Raw genomic sequence first — 24,056 nt, 5'->3', positions numbered from 1 at the left:
CTTAATTTTCTCAGTCTAGTTGCAACAGAAGATTGATGGCCGATGATCCATCATGCCAACTGTCCAGGCTTGTCTGCCATTATGCAACACCCCTCTTTTATTGCATTATGCAATAGGCTACTCACGCTGACTTGGGTGTGCATGCTATGGTGTGCATAGAATGTGAATATGGTAGCCTACAGAATAATCGGGTTGCTCGCACTGTATTCAGATTTATCCACATACCTGTCACTGCCGTTCATTTTATAGCTTATTATATGATGAGAATTAGGGCACATTCAAGTTGTGTACAGTTTTGAGAAACTGCTAATGGCTGCTGTAGTTAGTTAACACAAATTTAGAATCAAAATATAAATGATAAGATCAAATGCACAAGATGTTCAAACGTCCAAATGTGGAAATGGTTTCACATGGACCAGCTAAAATACAGGGCTGTTTAAGCCTAAAAGTGCAATTGGCCCTCATATTACCTTTACAATGTACTATAATAAGAGTATGAATGTAAAGTTATATGCAAGTGCTTCCCAGAACATGACCAAAGACAAGAGCAATAAATGACAGAGAAAATGGCTATTAAGAAAAGCAAGGGAAAAATAACTAAGTCTTGATCAGTTTTGGAAAATATATTTGTGAGAGAAACTGTCTGGTTGATAGGTAATAACAAACATTTTGGATTTTAAAATACTCAGGCAGTCAAATGAGAGTCTACAAGGGAAGTAATGGGTTCCTTGTGTATTTGTTAGTAAGGAATAACAGGATGAAGGGGAACTTCCTCTTTCACTTCAGTATTTTGAAATTGTAATTTGGTAAAAGCACACACACATACAAAGTGACAAAGCCATGCTATGGTGTATTGGGCTTTATTGGCATATACTCCTTACAGTCTCTGCACCCTTAGTGGAATATAAAGATTTAGCTTGAACCTAGTAATGCAACTTTCACACAGACATTTATCAAGGATGAAGTCACAAAGCACTATTTAACTGCTAAACTTCAGCAAAGCACACTCAGGAACACCTATGTGCAGGCAAAGGGAGAAACCATACTTTTTGCTGGTCTAAGGCACTGGTTTTATTGTCAATCCTTCCAATTTAGATACAGGATTTTAACAAATACACATTTTACAAACCAAACTACTCTCAGCATCACACTTCATTAGCACACACACACAACCACCCACACACACACACACACACACAATTCATATTCACCCGGTTATTGATGCGTCTACGCTACTATAGCTGAGGCTAGTCCTTCTGTTAGTGATTTTGAAAGCACAGGTATAGTGTTGTTGCTGGGTCCAGAGTAATGTTTTACCTGGAGATTTTTTTACATTATTCAAATATTTCATCAAAACTTTGGTTTTACTTTTCATCATGCTATATTCAAAGATCAGGTCTCACCTTGGTGCAGTTGCTCCACAGTGACAGCTGGACCACTACGTCTTTGTCTCTCAAGACACAGACAGAAATGTTTAACCAAAAAGCACCAGAGAGACTTGCATGGGAACAACAGTTCCAAGTCAAGCTGATAAAACATCGTACATAGACTTATGTCTATCTAAACTAAAGCATAAGAAAGCTAGAAAGGAAAGAAAGAGAAGTGCATTGGTCAAGTAGTGGCTGTTCTATATGGCAACAAAATCCAAATCACTAGTAGCTTTACCCTCTTGTCCCATCTTCCTGAACCAAGATGCTGATCGTAAAACCTGCGAGGGAGGGGAGAACAATTCTGCAAGTAGTCAGATCTCCAACAGCTCCCGCATTTCAACAGATTAACTCCTAGATCCTTTCAACACTGCTTTCTCAAACAACGACTCCCAAACAGTGAAAACTTGACATGTTTTTTTTCTTCATAATAACTGTAAAAATATAAGGATTGTAGTAAAAAATAGCCCCAGCGCTAGTGTAGAGGCAATAATACAATCAAATATGACAGTACTGAACACAGGGGAATCCTATAATACTCTATGATTGCCCTTGAAAACATCAACTCAAACACTTAACATCGTAAAAAATGTATAATAATTAACAGAGCAAGAAACATGGAAAAGTCAGTATAATAACACATGTTCGCTGAATAAATCAAGTATGGAGAAAGGGTGATGACGTGAATCCTCTCCTTCGTTGTTTCCTTATTTAGGCCTCCTTTGTGCTGCTGGACTTCATCTTCTCAACAGTTTCCTGTTTCCAAAACAATGAAAAGGATTGGACAAAAAAAGTGAGATATAGTGTACAATTTATTTAACACACTGGATTTATAATGATGTAAGGAAATGTTTGTAAAGTCTTTGAAAAAAAAAATCAAATGTAATGCTTTATTCATGAAAAGCAACATTGATATGTAGCAATGTCCTTATGACCGAGTTCAGCTGGTCACCTCAAACTCGCACCTACTCAGCCAGTTTTGTTTACAAAAGCCTCATAAGCTGCCCTTCTGGAGTAGAGTGTACATGACCTTGCTGACTCAGCCATGGACTCAAGCCAGAGCCCTAGTTCTACATAAATAAGCAAGCACATACACAAGAGCAGAAATGCCATCAAAACATTTTGACTGTAGAGGTTCCAGAAAGATTTTCAGAACTTGGTTCTAGAACTTCATTCCTAGGCTACAGAGGTTCTAGATTAGAATTCCTGGTCTAGAGCGGTTGTAGAGGCAGCACGTCTTTATGTGTTGTCCAGGAGGTTCCAGCACTTATTTTTAGACCACTGTTTGTTTCCTTAACATTGGCAGCATTATTCCTTTATGTTCTAAGTGATACCCAGTCCTTTTTTAATCGTCAAGTGTTCTACCATTATAATAGGCTATGTGGTTTAGAGAGCACTTCAACAAGACTCCAATTAAAGCAGGAGGGTGGATTTGGCGTTAGGGCTGTGAAAAATATACATTATATTTACACGATAACAGTGACACTAATAAAACATTTATCTATTAAGGACTATGAGTGGACAATTAACAGTTGACATGTTGACTGACTTCTGACAAAAGTAGTTAACATATCACATCATGTTAATGCTGCTATTTTGATCAAACTTAGTTTTATACATCTTTCAGTATTACTTAATCCACAATTATTTTATTTTACGATTCTTACTTCTGTGTGGCATTGTGTCGTTGGATTTTCTATGGCACGGCTTTGTATTTTTACATTTCTAAGTCTGGTTTCACTAATTCCTTCAAAGTATAATTCACTTTTAAAAATACCCAGCTATGTTTATGATTGTGAATCATTCACACAAAACCTTAGTTTAGGACATGCCTTACACTTTACAATCTATATAATAAAAGAAAAGGTTGATGATCCTTTTCTTTCTGCCGTATTCCCTGTATTTCATATCCATGGCAAATTCAGTTTCATCGACCTTATTTAGAAAAAATCTCTTTATTTCCCAGCTTTTTCATTTATTGCTGCTCTTTAAAAGCCAATATTAATAAAATTGCTGATACCCTGGTTCACTGAACTGTGTAAGGTTGGTACAGTCACAATTCTTATGTGAATTGTTTTTTGCTGGCTGAGCAGTTTGATTCAAATGCTCTTTGCCCTGGAACACATTGCAAGTAATGAAGGTTATGTCCTGAAGGAATATAAAATAAGTCACTTGGGTTATGGCTCAATGTCAGGGATATTACATTGACCTTACAATACGTGTATTCCTATGAGCAGAGGACAGTGATGGCGCTTTGAAAATACACATTGCAAGTTTTGACTTTGGCCAGGTGCTTTTTTCGGACTTATAATTTACGTGCCATATACACGATGAGCACATTACATACTTTTTCTTGTTGACAGGGGTTTTCAGATAACAAAGACAGACCTGGTGCTTGTTGAGCTCGGCCACACGGAGGTTCCACTCCTCCTCAGTCATCTCCGCCCCAGCATCCAAAGACTCATCCACAGCTGCCGTTTTGTCTGCACAGATAACAAAATAGTCAACAATGGCCACAAGGCTTTTTATTTCAATGTGTTTGTGTGTGATTAAAATGACCAAAAGAATAAATAGCATAAAGATCATGCCCAGTGTTTGAACTCACCAGTGCAGGTCATAGCAGTGCAAACCCAGTTGCCGCATGCACAAACACATCGGTTACACTCGACCTGGGTCTCTGCTCCGTCCTCATATGTCTCATCCTCCAAGGCACATTCTGCAGAAAGACGCATGGCAAACTTATCAGCTAAAACTGCAGATAGTAGACTGCAGCAAAGTGATAATAGAAACAGCATTTCACTTTAATCAATTTGCATGACCAAGACTTGTCAGCATTTTAAAATGCCACATCATCCATTCATCCAGTAGTTTCATTTGAAAGTTGTAGGCCTTCGGCATGTTTTTGCTTACTAATCAGTAGTCAGCAATGTGTGTTTGAGTGTGTCTGTGTGTGTCTGTGTGTGTCTGTGTGTGTATCTGTGTGCGTGTCCTTGAGTTTGGTGAAGCTCCAGGGTTCAGTGCTCCATCCAGAATGTTATTTCTCTGACAGAGCCTCTGCTTCCTGTGAACTTTATCCCACATAAGGCTGCATCACATGACTGAGCAGACTGAAATCAAGACTTCAAGACTCCAGACTGCAAAAGAACATGTTGTGATGTGTGAACAGCACAGCGATCTGACAACCTTGAAAGTTGTGAAATGAGAACCGTAGCTAAAAAAAACAAGCCATTTGAGGCAGTTTGCCAATTGTCAGGACTGCCTAAGTGAGCTTATGTCAATCCATAAACTATATCTACTGGTGTGTAACTCTTTGTTAAACTATGTCAAAGTACACAGGCTATCACTTTAAGCTTACTCTTCTCTGGTGGATTGAAGCCAGGCTTCAGGCAGTTGAGGAACTCATCGAAGCTCAGCTTCCAGTCGGCGTTCTCATCAGAGAGTTCAATGAGGGCATCAACACACAGGCTCCTTGGAAGCACAGATAAACACGTTGTAAACATTGGATAAACATTAGCTCCTCCTACAGTGGCAGCACATTGCAAAAAAAAGAAGCATACAGAAGAAAGAATAATGAGTGTTGTATCCCACAGAGTACAGATGTTTATTCCAGTGCAGGCTCCCACAGGAGGCCTTCAGTAAAGTTTACACTGGCTAGATAGAGTTCAATGAATTTCCCTGTCTAGCTTTAAATAGCACAGCCCCACACAGATATGGATCTGCATGTGCAAGCATTGCCACAGCGGAAAACTTTGACACAGTGTTTGGGTGGAACATTGCAAACAGTGGCAGTTTTTCATTTTCCCTCCTTGCCTTAATACAATCTAATTCAAGCATACAAACAGACCAACAACCACACGGACCTGAGCAGCGTGTTGCTCTCCTGGTCTGCGTAGGACTGCAGCTCCACAACAGAGTCATTTTGTCCGATGAATTTGAGCAGCTCTGAGGAGTCCAGCTGGGAATCACCATTGTCGTAAGACTGCAGAAACATACAGAGAAACATGAGAGAGCAGTTAATGCTTTTGTACAGTAAATATGAACAATCAAACTAAATATTCACAATTAATATATTACTTATTGGTGTTTCTGATATACACATCAGTCTAGGACACAGGTACATTTGCCATCACTGCCACAAAATGCACCTACAGTAGAGCACACCAGTTGCCATGACAATCTTCCTGTAAAGATGTGGTAAAATCACTTTGTCATGAACACTTAAAGACTGCCTCTACTTACAGCCTGGATCTCTTTCGTAGGATATTTTAGAAATGAGGCTGGGACAGCAATGGGTGTTGGAGCATGAAAAACTATATCAATTAATTCTTTGGCATGTATCTTTATATAAATGCACATTAAATGAACACCAGGGCTGCATATTAACCCCGAAGGCTCTGTTTCTATTGTCTGTGTAGGGCAACTTAACAAAGGGTTAGACCATGAGATGCTAAAATTAGCTATAAATATACTCTCAAATTATGTAACGTATTGTTATGCTGGGACTAAAAATAAATTAAGCGTTTTGCACAATTTGTTCAAAGAACCATCTTCCCATTCTGCTTTAATGTCATTCATGTACTAACAAATAGAGGAAGGGTTCCATCTGACATGCTTGAAAGGTCTGCTGCATAAACAATTAGACAGAGTCGGAGGCGGCTCTAAGGAGAAGAGGGTTTGGAGAATGCCCACATAAACTTGGGAACAATTGTGTGCACTAATTGAAACTGGGTTCATTCTGTCCTGTACAGAGAGAAAAAGCCGACCTTGAAGTACTTGAACAGGATGTCAGAGAAGTTGGATCCCTTGGCAAACCATCCGTCTGGGACCACCTCAGTCTGCAGCCACTGCATCACACGACCCCTCAGCTCATTGCGGTCAGCAGCATAGCAAACCACTGCGGGGGAGGGAATATTTCCATAGGTCAGCAGCATTAATGAATAATCCAAAGGGCAACATTTATCTGGTAAGCTATCATGTTTGACCCATATCCATTAGTGCATACGTCAGAAGTTATTAATCAAGTGCTTTCCATTAGACTGTAAAATACAGTTATTGCACAGACATAGTGAACATACCCATAACCCACCTGGGAATCTTGGACTTAATCAAGACACCAAAGGGGTACACCAATAAAAAAAATCATTTAATTCGATTTTAGTTTTTTACGTGGCTAATATACAATATACTAATACAAAAAACTCACCTGGGCTGGCAGCGGCCTTTTCTGTTTTCTTCTCTAAAACAACAGAGAAAGACAAGAACATTTCAAACAAAAAAAACATGCATTGACTTGATTCAGAATAATGAAGATAAACTTGGCTGAGAATTAGGCCAAAGGTCTGCATAGAGTACAGCGTGATGTAACTATTTACCCTAAATACTTTTTCTGCCACAGCACTGATCAATGTCAAGTTCAGCGGGGACAAAGTGTCATATGGTTAAAGTTCACTCAAGATAAGATGCTAATATTAGATTATTTCATAGATAAGTCAAGGCCAGGGGTGTGGATGGCCCTATATTGTTCACTAGCCACCCGATCAGGTATCAAGTCCATGAAAGAATGGCTGCTTCTGAGATCACACACTAATCCGTTCAATTAACTTCTAACAGTATGATCAGCACCTCTACCAATTAACAGATGAGCCATCCACTGAGACAAATGTAACATTTGTGATATTGGGCTATATAAATAAACATTGATTGATTGATTGATTGATTGATTGATTGATTGAGAGCCAAATGCTGTCCAATTTTAAAGATACAAAGCGGGCTTTTAGTTAATATTTGAGATTCTCAAGTGTGTGTGGTTGATTAAAATGGCTGCTCCGTTGTTTAGGGTGAGTATGAAGTCATGTTGGGATAATAAACTTAGAAGCTTAGGGGTCCACATTGGGCGAATGCTCAAATAACCAAACAATAACAAGGTTAGATTTATATTTGAGCTTCTACCCTCAGTTGACTTCCCACATATCCCTGTAATAACATTACATGTTATTAGTTTCAGGAGTCCCTGGACTCATATTTTATGACAGATTATTTTCTGATTGGGTTATATGCAGTGAGGAATATTACATGTATAAAACCAGAGCATTGGTATTGGATCATTGAGGGCATCAGCAGGTTATCAGGTGTGAAGACTTTGATCGCTACATCTTTACTCAGTAACACTGTGACATGCTAACCATTGAAGTGTTATTGTTGGGCTATGTATCTATCATACTGATTCAAACAATGTCAGTAATGAATTAGAAAGCATGAAAAGGGTAAAGGGTACAGCTACCACATTCAGTTTTTCAATAACACGGTAACTAAAGGAACGTTTCTCAAGGGTTCAACGTAGCTAAAGCAAAACGTAGCACAGGAAAAAAATGTGGAATATGGTTTAAAAAAAGACCCCCTCTGCTTCCATCATACTCAGAGTTGGCACCAGGTAGAAAAAGCACCCTTGACTATCAGAACACTTAATGGCCCTTGATAAGAACATACTTGTAATATTCAATGATAACATTATTACAGTCTTAACCTCACTCAGAGGTGTAATTTATTGGGATAGTAAAAGAGAAATTTGATAAAGCAGTTGATGATACTAAGGTTGACTTAAAACTTATGTAACAATTATCACAGGCCAAAACAGAGATCATAAGTCATTTTATAATGCATTTTATGAAGCATGGGCATCATAGATTATGTGACTCAAACTTTCAATGTTAACTCGTTGTTGAAGTTGTTAAAGATCAACAGGGACGTTTTAGTTCACCAACCATGGCAGTGTCCATCGTGGGCCACCTGGACCTTCAAACCAGTCAGACAGGCATCCCTGTGGAGCTCACAGTGATTCCTGTAGGTCTTAGAATTACTGCCACACACTGACCTCTTGTGGGGCTTACAGCTCTGCAAAGACATGGGGAGAGAATACAGCTGAAAACTAGGGGAATAGGTATTTTTGAAAGGTTACCACTTTTTCATTGTGTTGAAGTAATGTCCCCTGGTCTCTACAGAGTCACATTGTATGTAATACTCACCTCTATACACAGACAGCTGGGCTCCCCTTTCTCTGTGACAGCACACTCTCTGCCGGCCCCACAGAACACATTAGCACACACTTTGCTCTTGCTCTGCAGCTCCTGAAAGAAAGGAAACAAATTCAAAGTTGTTATTATAATTACTAGGCACTTTAGAAACATTATTGATTTTTACAGATTTCACACACAGGGCGGCGCTGTTGCCTAATCACATTAACATACCCATTTATAGGCACTGGGAAGTTGCCAACCACATTTTAAACATGTACTAACTACAAAGTTTCACATTGAACCATCAAACTTCCTCACAGACGTATACATTGACCGTTTCCTCTTCACTCTGTTAACCAGTATTGTATCTCTTCCTTGAATACATCCAGAAATGAAGAGGCTCTCTGGTTTAGTATTTCCCCTTTTTCTGTTTGTTAATGAGCAAGATATTCCTATAGAATACAATTCCTCTTAAAATTGCTCACATTGGACAATGACATTTGAAGAGCAGCTCCTGAAACAGGAAAGGTAACATTCAACTATGCACGTACTGTATCCTCACACAAACCAACACGCAGCTGCTATACAGATAAATAATGGTCATTAAAGGAAGATGTACTAGAAAAAAAAAAACTAGTAAAACTAAGTAACATTAAATATTCATATCAAAAACAAATAAGTTAATTCATAGTATAAATCTTTGATTGTAAAATGTCTATTTTCCCATGAAATTCTTGGTCCAACACTTAAAATGTGTTTTTTTCCCGACAATTTTTATACAGCCAAAAAAAAGCCAAACAGCCAAAAAAAACTGTAAGTGTTGTCTTTTCTCCTCAACACTTAATTTTAGCAAAAACATCCAAAGACACAAATCAACTCTGCTATCCTGAAACAAATGACACCATTTCCCCTTTAGGAGGCGCTACCTCACCAATATGGTCAATTCAAATGGCCATTACTTTAGGGTTATTCTTCTGACTCACTTGGAAACACAATTCACCTACTTTCAAAGACCTTATACAGTATGCTGTTGATGATTAAGAAATTCCTAACAAAATACAGCTGCAGCGATGACAACATATTTGAGGGGTATTGGAGACAAACTAAAGACAGAATGAGAGGCAAGCAGGATGAGACTTCACATGCATCAGTTAAACTTTTATTTTCGAAAACATATAGTCAGTCTAATTTTCTCTTGTTGACGCTTGCCTTTGTTTCTTTGTCTTTTGTTTGTTTATTGAATATCACCAGAGGACTTGCCAAAAAATGAGTTAACTGGAGCTAAAATCCAACCAATCACAAGACGCCAAGCAAGCGGAGGTCCTAGAGCTGCTTTATGACCCTCATTACTTCTCCCTTACCCTATCTGTGTGTATTTGTATTTGTATAAGTGTGTGTGGGGGTTTGTGTTTGCGTGTGTACAGGGTGTTTCCACATCTGGAGTCTGAGCTGTGTTTTCCTTTGGGCCCATTCCCATGCTCAGTGAAATATTTTCTCCTCCCTGTTTCTCTAGACTCCCCTCCTCCTCTTTAAGCCGCTGTTTCCTGCAAGAGCGAGACAGAAAGTTGGCCCTCCGTGTGTAAGTGCACGTGAGCTGGCTTCCAAGCTGCTGTATGTGTTTGTCCAAAGTCTGGTATGTAGGTGAACCTGGAGCTGGATTTCTGTGGCCAAACTCTCATAAGCTCACTAATGAAAGAATATAACAAGATGGATGCTGGGAGAGGGGCGGCAGTCACATGCATGTATTGCAGTGCAGCAGCGTTAACCCTGAAGTGGTCAGAGGAGAGGGATTGTAGGGTTTTGCTTCATTTCTATGCATAGTTTTAGAGACACGCACATATTTGCACTCAGGAGTTGAGGTCATGGAAAATCTTCAAAGCGATCCCTATGGCTTTGAGCATGTTGGACAATTCAGTTTGTTAGACACAGCTGGGCGAGAAACCTGTTGAAACCTGTTGAAACCTGTAGAAACCTTCGATGAGATCATGAATAATGGATGGGCGGCTTAGATAAAGCTGGTGTAAACGTAGAGCTCTGACCATCTCTATAACCAGCAGAGGATGCCTGACAAGCGTTTTTGAAGTGGTTTGTTGCTATGGTGAAAGCATGTTCAGGTTCCTGTTTTGGAAAGATCACAGAGGTGTCAATCAAAAGAGGCAAATGGAACCAAGCCCCTAGATCACAGCAGAATGTGGTCAGGATTTATTATTGACACAGACTGTACAAAAACAATGGACAATCGACTGTAATGTCACCAAACCACTCTTCAACACACCAGGGAAGGGAGGCTGCCTTATGTGGACATAAATCATGCCTGCATGAAGCCTTCATTGTTGCTATGAACTGGAGCGGGCAGACATGCATCATCATCAAGTAGGCTACGGTTGTTGTCCTTGTTTTGGCTCCTAACCTTACCTTGGTCACAATTCAAGGCTTACATAGAACCTGGACAATATTTATCTCCCTGTGTGACTCTAAATCTGTCATATTCAGTCATTTAGTTTGAGTTATATTTGATAAAAATGCACATATTTTCTGGTTTCAATACTCTTCTTTGATAGAAACAGGTTATATCATTGAGTTGTTGACATTGAGGACATCCTCTCGGGCTTTGGAAACAATAATCATTGATTTCCTAATTCTTACATTTTATAGAACAAACAACTTATCCATTAATCGAGAGCGAAAATAGCCGTTTGTTGTACCCGTATTTAGGATTAAGAGTTTTAGAATTGATGTCATATTTTCCTTCACATTAAAAACCAAACACTGGAGCTATAGCTCTGGTACGTGACTGGTGAGTCATAACAGATTAAACAGAGGCGTTAATACAGAGAGCTGCCTCAAGCATTAAACTGATTGCATACAGTGTACACATTTCACAGCTCATTTTCCTGTGTCGCTTTTCTTCCATTTCTTTGTGTTTTAATCTTTTAGTCAAAAGGTTGCAATTATTTAAAGGTTTGAAGAAGATGAAAAGATAAGTGATATTTCTCAAAACCCTCAAGTGCATAATATTTTAATCTTCCTAACTCTGCGTGGTGTCTTACAATTCAAGTCAAGTATACTTTTATTTCTGCTCTGCGGTAGCTCTCTCTGTCATGTCATCTCACTCTTTTTTAGGCTCCAAGAGACATGTCAGTGATCCGAGACCAGTTTTGCAGGGCTGGATATGAAAGAGAGGAAGAAGAGGATGAAGAGGCTTTAAATAAAGTCTGGAGAAACAGGTAGCTGGTGAAGATAAAAGACGAAAGGCAGGAGATTGTGTGCGCTCTAAAGTCAATTTCGGCTTCATGCTAAGGCCGACTGCAGTTGAAGGCAATATATTTCCGCTTCATTAAAAAAAAAAAAAAAAAAAAATGCCTATTTCATTATTCACTGTTGATAAGGCCGCACAGCAAGGCTAAATCTGCCCCCACTAACACATTAAAACCTTGTTCTGCATGTCTTTCAGCTGTCCGTGCACAACCTTATGAGAAATGAAGCCTATCTGCCATTTACTGCATGTTTAGTGCATATGTGTTTGTGTGTTACTGTGTGTGTGAGTGTGCATATTGGTGTGTATCTCGGTGACGCTCCATTGATCTAGCCAGCGAATCGATGCTTCTCTCCCATGGGTGTCACTTTAGAGGCACGGGGAATCCATTCCCACAGTGCACCCTGCCCCTCATTAACATAGCGAACATTGATTTACGGACTGTAAACAACCTTCCCTGGATGAGCCTGCAGTGATAAACAGCCTACTGGACACAACTTTTAAAAAACAATACTTAACTTTAATTATTAAATACTGCAATTAATCCTTGTGTTTGTAATTATAAAACAATATGACTCTCTGTAGCAATCAAGATCAGTTTAATCAGCTTGATTGGTGTATTGAGCACACAGAGCTTCACTTAATGCAATCCAATACAACAGCCCAGCAGTAAACACTGTTCATATTGAGCTTTCCCAACACTGTTAGAGACGTTGATTCAGCGCTTTGCTCATTGTGGAGGTTTTACTTTCCTGGGCTGTATAATTGTAACACATCACAGAAAAGGTGAAAGGTTGTTCGGCTTTAGCTGCATGCATCAGCTTCTCTATGTGATGTTTCCATTATAGCTGAATATAATAAGCTGCAGAAAGATATGATTTGTTCTATTTTTTTACGAGATGTATTGCATGTAGCTAGATGTAAGCGTAAACCTCAAAGATACAAACGTTCGACAAAACATGTTCCTCTTTCCCCTACGGTACAGTAAGCCGGGTGAGTGTTTTTATGAATAAAATATTAAGCTTTTGACAACTTGAAATATTAAAATAAAATCATCTCAAAAGGGTGAAAGAATATGGGAGATTAATGTGGTTTTTATTCACTCTAGTCACTAATATGAATTACTAATCTGTATGCCACGCTAGAAAAAATGCTGCCAAAAAAACAAGAAAAGAATAAATTATTACAAGATTTAAAAATGGTTGAGATGCTTTTTCGGCATCTTACTCCCAAAAACTTAAAGTTATTCTTCAACTGAAAGTATATTTCAGAACTAATTTATCGTTTATACAATGAAGATGACAGGAGCGGCTGAGACAGTTAATTCATAGCAGACATTAAAGCTTCCATCTGTGTGCTGTCTCAATTAAAATGTTTAGCTGCTATTAATGAAAAGTTAGGCTTAAAACGTACTTCTAGAAATAATTATGATGTAGAACAATGTATATGATAAGGTTGTTTTTAGAACAAAATGGATATTTGGTACATATGAAGGAATAAAAGGAGAAGTTCGACATTTTGGAAGATACACTTTATCAATTTTTCGAAAGTAAAGAGGATAAATTCCACTCTCATGTAAATATGAATCTCCAGCTAGCAGCAGATTAGCATAGCATAAAGACTTGAACAAGGGAAATCAGCTAGCCTGTCTCTCAACGAAGAAACCTCCAAAGTCAATGAACAAGATTGAAAGAAAATAAAAAACGCCAAGTCATAGGAACTATTTCTTTAAATTGTGTGTGGTTTGTCCAGAGTATTTACAAGTATAAAGAGTTAAAGTGTGAATCTTGATGTAACTTTATTCAGTTTATTTCCAAACTAAAATGACTTTATTTCATACATCATGTACTTCACTGCCAAAAAAATGTGTCTCGGACAAATGCACGCACAGCCAGGCAATGCAACCCACTGTTTGATAAGCCTGTTTTCAGTAGGAGAAACAATAAAGGTGGAAAAAAAGATGAAGCAAGGTGAAGGACAGGATTAGGAGGTAGGGGGTGTACATTCCTGAGCTTTGTTTAACCTCAGCTGGGGTCCGACAGAGTTCGTCTTTAACCAAAATCTCCTCAGTATCTAGGTCAGAGAGGTGCCGGCTCTCCCCCTTCCTCTTCCCTCTGTCTCCGATTGTCCAGCTCTGTCAGTACATGAGACCATGCTGGGAGCGACGAGAAGACAGGGGGGGGGCTCCACTGCGTCTCCCTCTCACTTCCCTTCCCCTCTAACCAGAAGAGAAGTGGAGCACAGCCAAAGCAGAATAAGAACCACTTGTACACTAACTAAAAACCACGAGGAATTTAAACAAGCTTGTGACTTAATCCATCCCACAGGGGAGAAACATAACAGACGATCATTGGTTCCAGTTTTTAAAAGCTATAGAATTTCCCATCAATAATTCAAGTGACTTCATTCTCAAATGACAAGCATTTTCTTCCATGTTAAACCATTCAACTGTATCTTTGTATATAGCAAATCAGGTTTAAGCCTCATTGCTTACTTCACAGCCTCCTGAGATCAGAAATACTCATTCAACCCCCAACAACGACACAATAATGAGGCCAAAGTGAGAGTAATTTGAGTGTGTACTAAAGATATGAGAAGTATGAGTGGTCTCGAATGCTTTACGGTGGACCAGGTCTGATATTAAACCTGCAGAAACAAAGGTACTCTGTGTAACGACCAGTATACACGCAGATCTGCCTGTTATCCTTCTCCCTGTTTCTTATTCAGGGTGAAAGGAATGCACCAACGGACAGGATGATGTCACCCAGTCTGCGGCCTCTTATTTTACACCCACAGGCCCCGTTGTTCAAGAGCTGAAATGTAACTACACCCTGAAAGAAAGAAGAAGAAGAAGAAGAAGAAGAAGAAGAAGAAGAAGAAGAAGAAGAAGAAGAAGAAGAAGAAGAAGAAGAAGAAGAAGAAGAAGAAGAAGAAGAAGAAGAAGAAGAAGAAGAAGAAGAAGAAGAAGAAGAAGAAGAAGAAGAAGAAGAAGAAGAAGAAGAAGAAGAAGAAGAAGAAGAAGAAGAAGAAGAAGAAGAAGAAGAAGAAGAGACAAAGAAAGGAAGGATTGAAGGAAGAGAGATAAAGTAAAACACAGTGAAATTGAGAGAGGGAGAATAAAGAAAAGCAGGAAATTAGTCACATTCTGGGCAGAGCCACATCTGCTAGCAGTTAAAATGTCAGCGGAGAACATACAATGCTATGAACAGCAGCAGCCCCAGCCTCCCCTCCCCTGTGCACACGGTTGTCACCCTGCTGGGACAAAAGTGTCCCCTCTCCACCTCACCTTTGGAAATCCCTGATGGAACTGTAACACTTTAATCCGTCTCAATTCATCGACAGTTCTTGTCATCTTTTTCTGCATAAAGTACAGATTGTGTTTGTTTATTCTCTAATCATTGATCCAATCATTTCCCCCATGTCCTTTCACTCTCTTATTCTCTCCATCTACTTTGCCACCTTTACCCCCCCCCCCCCCCCCCCCCCCTCCTTTACCAACCCACCCCTGCTGGTTCTGGGCATTTTTCCACAGACAGGAAAGGAGAGAGGAAGGGGAGGGAGGGAGGGAGGGAGGGAGGGAGGGAGGGCTCTTGCTAGACGCAGGCCAAAAGAATGAGTATATTCCCTGCCCTCTTCTCTGCTCCCTTTCTGAGGCCAGTATTGGGGCTAAAGGCTGCAACATGTTTTTAGAAGGAAGAGGCAGAGACTGCGTGACGTGTGCAGCCATTTCAAATCTGTTCAGAGACCTCCACCTTCATCATGTCCATGTCGAACGGTCAGAGGGGATGTGATGATAAATCCATACAACTTAATCTGGGACACAGAACATTTCTCATAAACTCTCTGACAAGGCATGTCTATCTTAATGTTTCCTGTACGCTATAGAAAACCTTTGGGAAATCTTTCATGTTGGGTTCAACTTGGATAAATAACCAGCCAATTCATCAATAAACTGTGCCTAAACTCTTCGTAATTGGTTCAGAGTTATTCCATACTACTGAATCATTCATTTTTGTTACTCTGCTTTGAATTTCTTGTATATTTTCTTAAACTTTAAAAGCAACAATATAGTTTATATAAGTACAAGACATTTAAGACAGCTCCATTTGCTAAATAAAGGTATTTATATGTGTTTAAAGCTCAGAAAAGCTAGTAAGATGAACTCAGAGTTCAGGAATGAAGCTCCATGCTTAACCAATTTAATCGTTTGAGGGAATGCTTGTTTACTTAATTTGGTGACTGGATTTATGATCCCCACAGGACTTGCATTCAAAGTTTTCCTGACGATTCTGACCTTCAGTGTGTTGAACTCACAGACGCCATGCCTTGCTTATAAAAGTTACTAATAACACTGTACTTTTACTAAACAAACATGTCCTTGTAATCAAGTGTTTTTTAAAGTATGATATTGCAACTTTACCTTACAAAGAGATAGTTTAGCTTAGGCTTTTTGAAGTGAAGTAAAAAGGGTTTTACCTACAGTGTTTACTTTGGTGAACTCTCACTAACCCTTTAAAAACACCATGGCAACACAATAACAGAAACAAACTCAAGGCAGCGGTAGAAGAGCAATTCCCATGTGTTCTCAACGAAGTCTGGTGGTAGCTTGTTCGAAAGGGCTTTTTTTAAGGCAAGGTAAAGCATAATATATATTCTAAATATAGCATACACTTAAACTAATATTGATTTTTTTAAATGTTGTCCTTTTTTAAGTGGCTAAAATACCCAATATATGTTAAATTGCTCACAAACTCAGTATATTAAGTGTGGTCTATTCTTTTGAAGTTGTAAAAGTCTGTTATGTAGCTGACACTGATGTTTTTTTTGCATGGCTGCTGTGTTATAGCCCACATCTCTGATCACAACACATCACAAGAAAAAATCCATCTATTGCATAAACCACTTCAGAATAAAAACTGTGTGAGCGAGCCACTTTCAAGCTGCAGAAGTTGTCGAGGCTCTCTGGTTAATGATAGAAACATTTAACAGTGACATTTGCAGAGAGTAACGCTGGTTAATCAGATATCCTCCAATGACCCCGTTTTCACCACCAAACTGCATTTGAGATGCAGCGCCTGATCTCAAGGTGCTTCCTCTACACGGGCCGCTAGAAACAATGAAGATGTGTGGTGGAAGTAAATGTAGAGTACAAGTTTTTTTTGTGTCAAATCATTTTTTTTAGGCAATTTTGAACTGAAGTAAATCAGAGCGTCAAACTATTACTTAGCATTTCACAATAATAACTCATTGCTGTTGACCATGAGCTAGAAAGACAAACTGACACCCTTTATGGCCTGAATTCAGGAGGCCTCTTGTCCTGATTATACTATACGTTTAACTTTGATTGCGTATGAGTAAGTAAGTATGTCACATTTTCATTATCTGTTCAGTAGACTTTCTGTAGCTCCTTGTCATTTGAGTGTGTGTGTTAATGTATGTGTGCCTTTGAGTGCAGACTGCCGGTAATGATAAGACACCAGTACAGCTGGTAAGCTAAATGAGGACTCCTTTTAAGCCAAGCCAAGAGTGAAGAGAACACACTGCAGGGACATGAAACAAGTACACCCCCCTTTTCTTTCTGTCTCGCTACACAAGTCTTACCTCACCCACAATCTCCCCTGCTATAATTGCATGACTGTGGCTCCATCTCCTTTCTGCTTTACATCACGCCCTCTACAATCCCTGCACAGGATCCATGACTGGATGTTGGGCTACAGTAATTAGAGCAGGCTGATACAGACAGAGGACACAGCGTCCCCTCATGTTCCCTCCACCTGGGCAGATATTTTTAGCCCACCTTGAATGAGCGAGAACAGGCATCAACATGGTGGCAACATGGCGGGGTGTAAGAGACGCTCAATCACAGTCGGCTACAGTTCCAGGGCCTCAACAAGGGAACCAGCTTCTAAATACTTCCACCCGTCTACTTAATTGTCTCAACTCTTGGACTGCCTAAGAGGAAAGGAGGGCTTGTTGCGCTGACTTCCTCCTACCATCTGTGTTTTCTAAGACCCAGAGCCACTGCAGATAACTAAATTAACCACTGTGTCATTCCACCCTGTCACAGCGGATGATGCAGGATAAAACACTAACACTGCATGCCACAAAACAAGTAAAGTAAACACTGCTTTCTCTCTCTCTTTATATATGCAAGTGTGTGCACACACACATGTCCCCCGAGGATGAAAACTCTTATGACTTTCACTACGCCTGCATCTCGACCTCCTTTGCATATCAAGCTGTTTGAGTAAAACATCAACATCTTATTCACAAGATGCGTATCTGGTTTCCTGCCTGCACACACGCAGCTTTCCAACACCGGCTTGTCATCAAACGCTGCAATTTCTCACCTCAGGAAGCACACAGGCATTCTCCTTCTTAATATTTTAGGAGTGAGTGTCCAGATTTGAATACCCTGCATTAAAATCCTGAAAATAAGCACATCAGTTCACACAAACAAGGCCTATTTCCATCAGTGTGTCCAGCTCCTTCATGCCATGTATGTAACACACATCCCCTTACCTAACCTAAATACACCCTGCAGGCTCATTAGGTCCAGTTTTGCTCCGACTTGTTGACCTCCTTTAGACGACACACAGGAATGCCAGGACAGGCCCTTCCCACGGCCAGTGCACAGGACATATATTATAAGGGTAATTACCTTTGGAGAATAGATGCCTTTCTAATGCCTCCCCATTAACTTGGTGGGTACACTCCACAGACTCTGCTGTGTGCTCTGTCCCATGCCATACCTCACAGATCACGGTCATGAATCCAATAAACGCGAACACAATGGCACATTTTCCAGCCACTGGGCAAAGGTAGGGAAAGCAGTTGAAGGTCAGCGGGGAGGGCCTGCATGTCAGACTATGAGTGATGTCATAGCTGACGACACTAATGGCCATCTGTGTGAAGCTGTAAAGATAGACTAGGCAGCGAACAATCGGTTTATCTTGAGTTTCACATTTGGTGTAGCTGTTTGAAAGATGTATCCTCTAATTAGGCTACAGCTATTCCCCCTGTTTATTTCCTCAGCATGCATCTGTTGTGCAGGTCAACAGAGGAGTTAACACAAAACCAGGTGTTCAACAGCTGTGCACAGTGAGGTTAAGACCATCCACCACCACCTGGTGTGTGTGTGTGTTTCTATTTCTTGTAAGAAGTAGTTTGACATTTCGGGAAACAGGATTTTCACTTTCTCACAGGCAGTTTAATGAGAATATGGAGGTGTACATCCCTCTGAGCCATCAGGCCAGATAATCTAACAGCACATTATCTCTGTGTTTACTTAGAGGTAGGACTACTTAGCACTGCAGTGTGAGAGCAATAAGGTGAGTATTCTCACAGCTCTGCACTCACAACCCCAGTGTCCACAGACAAACACACATACTCTCAGACTGACCACCCAAACACAGTATTTGTTTGCCATCAGAGCAGCTGCCAGTCGGCGGAGCGTTTTGTGCTGAAGCATCCATATTGATGATGAGAGCCATGCAACCCCGCGCTGAGCTTGTGGTGAGATGTACACAGACTCCAGCCCTTCTTTCTTGTCTTTGCACAGCTGCCTGTCACTCTTGTGTCCTCTTACTGCAGCTTTTGCTGTGTTAACCTCACAACTCCACAAAATAAAAACTGAGACTAGGAGTACGTCTGTGTCTGTGTGTGTGTGTGGTCCAGCAGCATGCAAAATGTGAGTTTTTGTTTCAGGTTACAGACACTAATACATGCCTATGAAACAGCATTAGGCCTATTTGGGCAAAACTTTCCTGGATTTTAAATGATGTCCCTATTGAAATAAAACGTACCAGTGGCAATTCATTTCAAACCTGAGTCTGATTGTCTTCACAATTGTGCTCATAATTGCCATTGTTGAGTGGCAACAACAATGGCATAAATGGATCTTCTTGAGAACAAAATAAAATCTATAACAAGGCACAGCACAGTGAGCTGTAAATGTGTAATGTTCCCCACAGCACCGGGTTGTGTCATATAATAGACTGACTCAGACCTTTTTCCAGATGTTTTCTAGCTCGTCTAGCTTTGTGAACAAAGCTGCTGTGTTAATGTGCCTCCAGACGTTCCAGAGTTATGTGTGGACAAACGTTTAGTACATGTAAGGCAACGTTTTGCACTGGTTGAAACCCTACAGAGAAAACTACTATAGTTTCAGAGTAAGAAAAAACGTTTTAGCCAAACTTACCTGAGCGTTGGAGGCAGCTACAGCCAGCAGAAGCAGCACGGAGACACTTCCCAACAACTGGGCACGAGAAAAGAAAAAGTAAGAGTTAAGCAAATCCATCACACCAGTTCCTCTGCATGTTGAGGAAACTTGAAAGAAAATGTTACATTCATTGTAATACGTTACCATTTTTTGTAGAAGCTGCTCGGCTCGGGTGTGTGTTCGGAGGAGAAAGGGAGCTGGATGTGTGTCGGAGGCGAGCAGGAGGTTCCGAGATTTCAGGAAATTTGAGGAGCACTGAGGAATTCGTGCCAGTCCGTCAGTCTCTCCTCCTCTCTGCGCGCCGCGGCCAATCAAAATGTCTGGAGTCCTCCGAGGACGTTTACACCAGAGGAGAGGAAGAGGGGGAGGAAAAGAGGAAAGTGTGTGTGTGTGTGTGTGTGTGTGTGTGTGTGTGTGTGTGTGTGTGTGTGTGTGTGTGTGTGTGTGTGTGTGTGTGTGTGTGTGTGAACCTCTCCTGAAAAAACACCATAGGTCGTAATTACTGTTGCGCGCGTGTGCGTGGGGAGGTCCATCATTTTTAGATATTATCACACGCCTCTAGTAGCCTAGTCCATTATTTATTCTAAGCAAACTAACATATATAACATGTATCAAACAATCAGTTATTTAGATTGATTAAGTTGTGTTAATTGTTCAATGGTAAAAGTTGGTTTCAGTTCTTAGTTGAATCTGTGGAATAGAGTCTATAAATGGATGAAACTGCATGTTTAGCCACTAGGGGGCAGAATAACCAGTCGAAAATGTATATTTAATTTGCATAGCCAGTAGACATTTTGCAACACTAGATTTCCATTACATTTGTGGATATTATTTTGGCTTTAGATGAAAATGTCTACCTGCTGCAGCTTGAAATAGCGCTAAAAACAATAAAAGACACAGGAGAGGATGAATACTACACACATAACAAAGAGCAAGTTCACATTACATCTAGCCATACTATTTAAAATAATGTCTTGTCCTTTTGCAATACTAACAACACTTGGAAATAATGCGACCGTCCTTATTACGTTTTAGATAGAATTGTCCTCTGGAAATTCCCATGTTTAAAGCTAATCAAAACTGAAAAGGTCCCAATATTTTATTCATCCAGCTAAAATCTAGGAGCCACTTTTACGACATAAGTAATGACGACTGAAATAAAAAAAATGTAAGTTTGAAAATGTGCATCATAACTGTAATCCTCCTGACATCATTATCAAAATGTTACCCTTAAGCCAATAAAGGAGAAACATCACTTTTGTGATGCTGTTATGGCCTCTGTCTAAAATAGATGCAATTGAATTGGATAATAAAACATAATAACATTGCTTTTTGTTTGTTTGTCTCTTTTCTTTTGATTTGACTTATCTAGGGCCCATTTATATCACAATAGTTTATACTATTATAACGGTAGAAGAAGGATAGGTTTATGTTTTAGATTTTACTTTGCAGGTCCGTCATGTCTTATTATTTCTGTCTAAAATCATATTTCAGCTGTTACATCAATAATCTAAAACCCAGTTCAAGCTCAAGTATCTTTCTAGCAATTTCCTCCAATCAGATCCTACATCCAATAAAAACCCTGTGCAGAAAGCTCTCTTACTGAAAGATTAATGTTTAAATATTCTTATGATTTAAGCATTTCATGATTACTAACCATCATTCATGTGCACGCTCAAGCGAGGAGAAGGCTAATTTACTGTAAAAGTGATTAAGAAGAGCAGAGTGAGGCATTGAACACCACGTCACACTGAATATTAAATAGAAAGTAGAGGATTAATGATTTTATTTCTACAGCAAGCCATCAATTATATATAACTGCATCCCCTATGAGGTCATTCACCTGTTTAAATAGATGCTGTGATTATGTGACAACCTGGGGCTTTTTGTATTTGTGAGTGAGTGTGTGTTTTAGTGTATTCTACCTGCCTTGAAGTTGACTTACAATGCTACATTTAGTTTTCTGTTCCTAATGCATGCATATCATATCTGTTAGAAATAATTTTCTATGTTTAAAATACTTCTGCTCTGACTGAATTTTATGACCTTTGATTGCCTCTCCATTCCTATTAGGAGTTGCACAAGAAAACTTGAACTGTGAAACAAGCATCTAAATGTATACATCTTGGCAAAGTGACTAAATGTTTGCTATTTACTTTCCAGGTTCAACCCTGATGCAAAATGTTAATACTTAAAAGGAACTCTTTAGATTTTAAAGATCAGTCAGATTGGGGAGTACTAGTGCAACAACAATGCTGTTTCAAACGTGTGGCTCCAGAGAGGGATGAGTGAAATCTGGCTAATTGCATCAGAAAGACTTTGAAAAAATCAAGCAGATGGAAGTGAGAAGAGCTTGTTTCTCATTTCTGCTAGAGGCCAAATTAGCCACTGCCAAAGACGATATAGCAGATAAATGTTTAACTGTCTAATCTATGTCCTACAATGTTGTAAAGGTGAGTCTGTCAATTTCTATGTTAACCTATTTCAATGCATTCATTGGAAAGGTATTATCTTAGTTTTTCCTCCACTCTTGTAATACATCATCGGCTTGTAGCAACAACAGCATGGTTACTGTATAACATCGTTTTTTCACACATCCAAAGTAGATTAGCGTCAAGTCAAACGCGCTACGAAGTCTGAGAAACTTGTTCCATTTACATTTAACACCAAAACCACAGTCTTGCCTTTACCCAACCACACGTAAAACTCAATATGCAAACCCCGGTCTGGTCTGGTGTCCTGCGCTTCGTACGTGACCATCAGAACCTGTTTGTGAGAAGAATAAAGAGGCTGCAAAAATAGCATCACAAGAACCTTTTTTTATTATTAAACAATTGATTGAAATCAACACTAGATATGTTTGTTCCTAAACAAATGTCCCTGTTCATGTCCTTATTTTACCAACAATAAAAAGCATGTTTCTAAGAGCAACTTCATTTATATGTAATGTAAAAGCTCAGTTTTTGCCATCTTTCCTCTTAAACTTTGCCTGCACACATGTTTATATAGCACATACGGATATGTGTGAAATATTAAACACAGATTTAGAACAGGACACACATTTCCAGCAGATTAGCTTTCATTGTGTTCAATCTGCAAGCAGCCGGGAGAACATGAATACTTAATCAGACAAACTGTTAAATCTGTCTTCTTGCTGTAACGTCTAACAACAAATATTCCCTTTCCAAACCTTTAGAGTAAGCACTGCTCTCTGCTACTACTGATTTGAATTCATGCACGCACATACAAGCTAATCATACAGTATTCAGGAAGGAGAACAGAGGTATTAGCTGCTCTGATGTCTCTCTGTGTTCTGCCAGGGGCTTTCCAAGAGGCATCTCAAATATTCACAAACATCCATCAATACCTGAAGGGGTCAGAGACCATCCCGTCACACACACACACACACACACACACACACACACACACACACACACACACACACACACACACACACACACACACACACACACACACACACACACACACACACACACACACGCGCACACACAAAGGCATGCAGCATACACATTGAATTAGTTTCTCTGTTGCTTCTGGAGTTTTTTTCTTTCCATCTCTTTCTCTGATGTCTTCTGAAGAAGTGTGATTCAGAGGCTGTGTGTGTGTGTGTGTGTGTGTGTGTGTGTGTGTGTGTGTGTGTGTGTGTGTGTGTGTGTGTGTGTGTGTGTGTGTGTGTGTGTGTGTGTGTGTGTGTGTGTGTGTGTGTGTGTGTGTGTGTGTGTGTGTGTGTGTGTGTGTGTGTGTGTGTGTGTGTGTGTAAAACATGTGTATGTGTGACGGTTAAGGTTTGAGGCTTCCTGTGGTAGGTGCATTTGTGTGTAGGAGGACCCTGCTGAACCGGATAATGTGATCATGCTTAATTAAGGACTCCTGTTTCCCATGTAGTGCTCATTATATTGCCGTGCCTTTATGATTTCCCAGTTGCAAGTATTGAAGAGCAGGGATGAGGGATAACGAACGCATTCCAAACAGCTAATCAGTTTCTGAATATGGTTGTGTTAAGACGCGCGGTTTGGAAAAGGTGTTTTTTGTTTAATGTAAGGAAATAAGATAATGCTGAAGGGATTAATTTGCAGTTGTTAAAAAGCAATATTCTCTTTTCCTGCCTGTGTGTGCCT

The 24,056-nt window shown here is 39.8% G+C and overlaps 1 protein-coding gene across 1 annotated transcript; it reads right to left on the bottom strand.

Annotated features, from left to right (window-relative positions):
* Nucleotides 1–844: 844 nt before the first annotated feature.
* LOC117535796 (follistatin-related protein 1-like) lies at nt 845–20,274 on the bottom strand. The gene is made up of 11 exons (XM_034200355.1): nt 20,062–20,274; nt 19,897–19,953; nt 8,450–8,551; nt 8,189–8,318; nt 6,631–6,663; nt 6,191–6,321; nt 5,288–5,406; nt 4,783–4,895; nt 4,033–4,143; nt 3,816–3,910; nt 845–2,183 (listed from the first exon to the last, which is right to left on the bottom strand). Exons 1-11 carry the CDS (start codon nt 20,062–20,064, stop codon nt 2,139–2,141), a joined length of 939 nt encoding a protein of 312 aa, XP_034056246.1. The 5' UTR covers nt 20,065–20,274; the 3' UTR covers nt 845–2,138.
* Between the last annotated feature and the right edge of the window lie 3,782 nt (nt 20,275–24,056).

Source organism: Gymnodraco acuticeps, unplaced genomic scaffold (assembly GCF_902827175.1).
Source record: "Gymnodraco acuticeps unplaced genomic scaffold, fGymAcu1.1, whole genome shotgun sequence".
Lineage (NCBI taxonomy): Eukaryota > Metazoa > Chordata > Actinopteri > Perciformes > Bathydraconidae > Gymnodraco > Gymnodraco acuticeps.
This window is presented reverse-complemented; position numbering and strand designations above follow the sequence as displayed.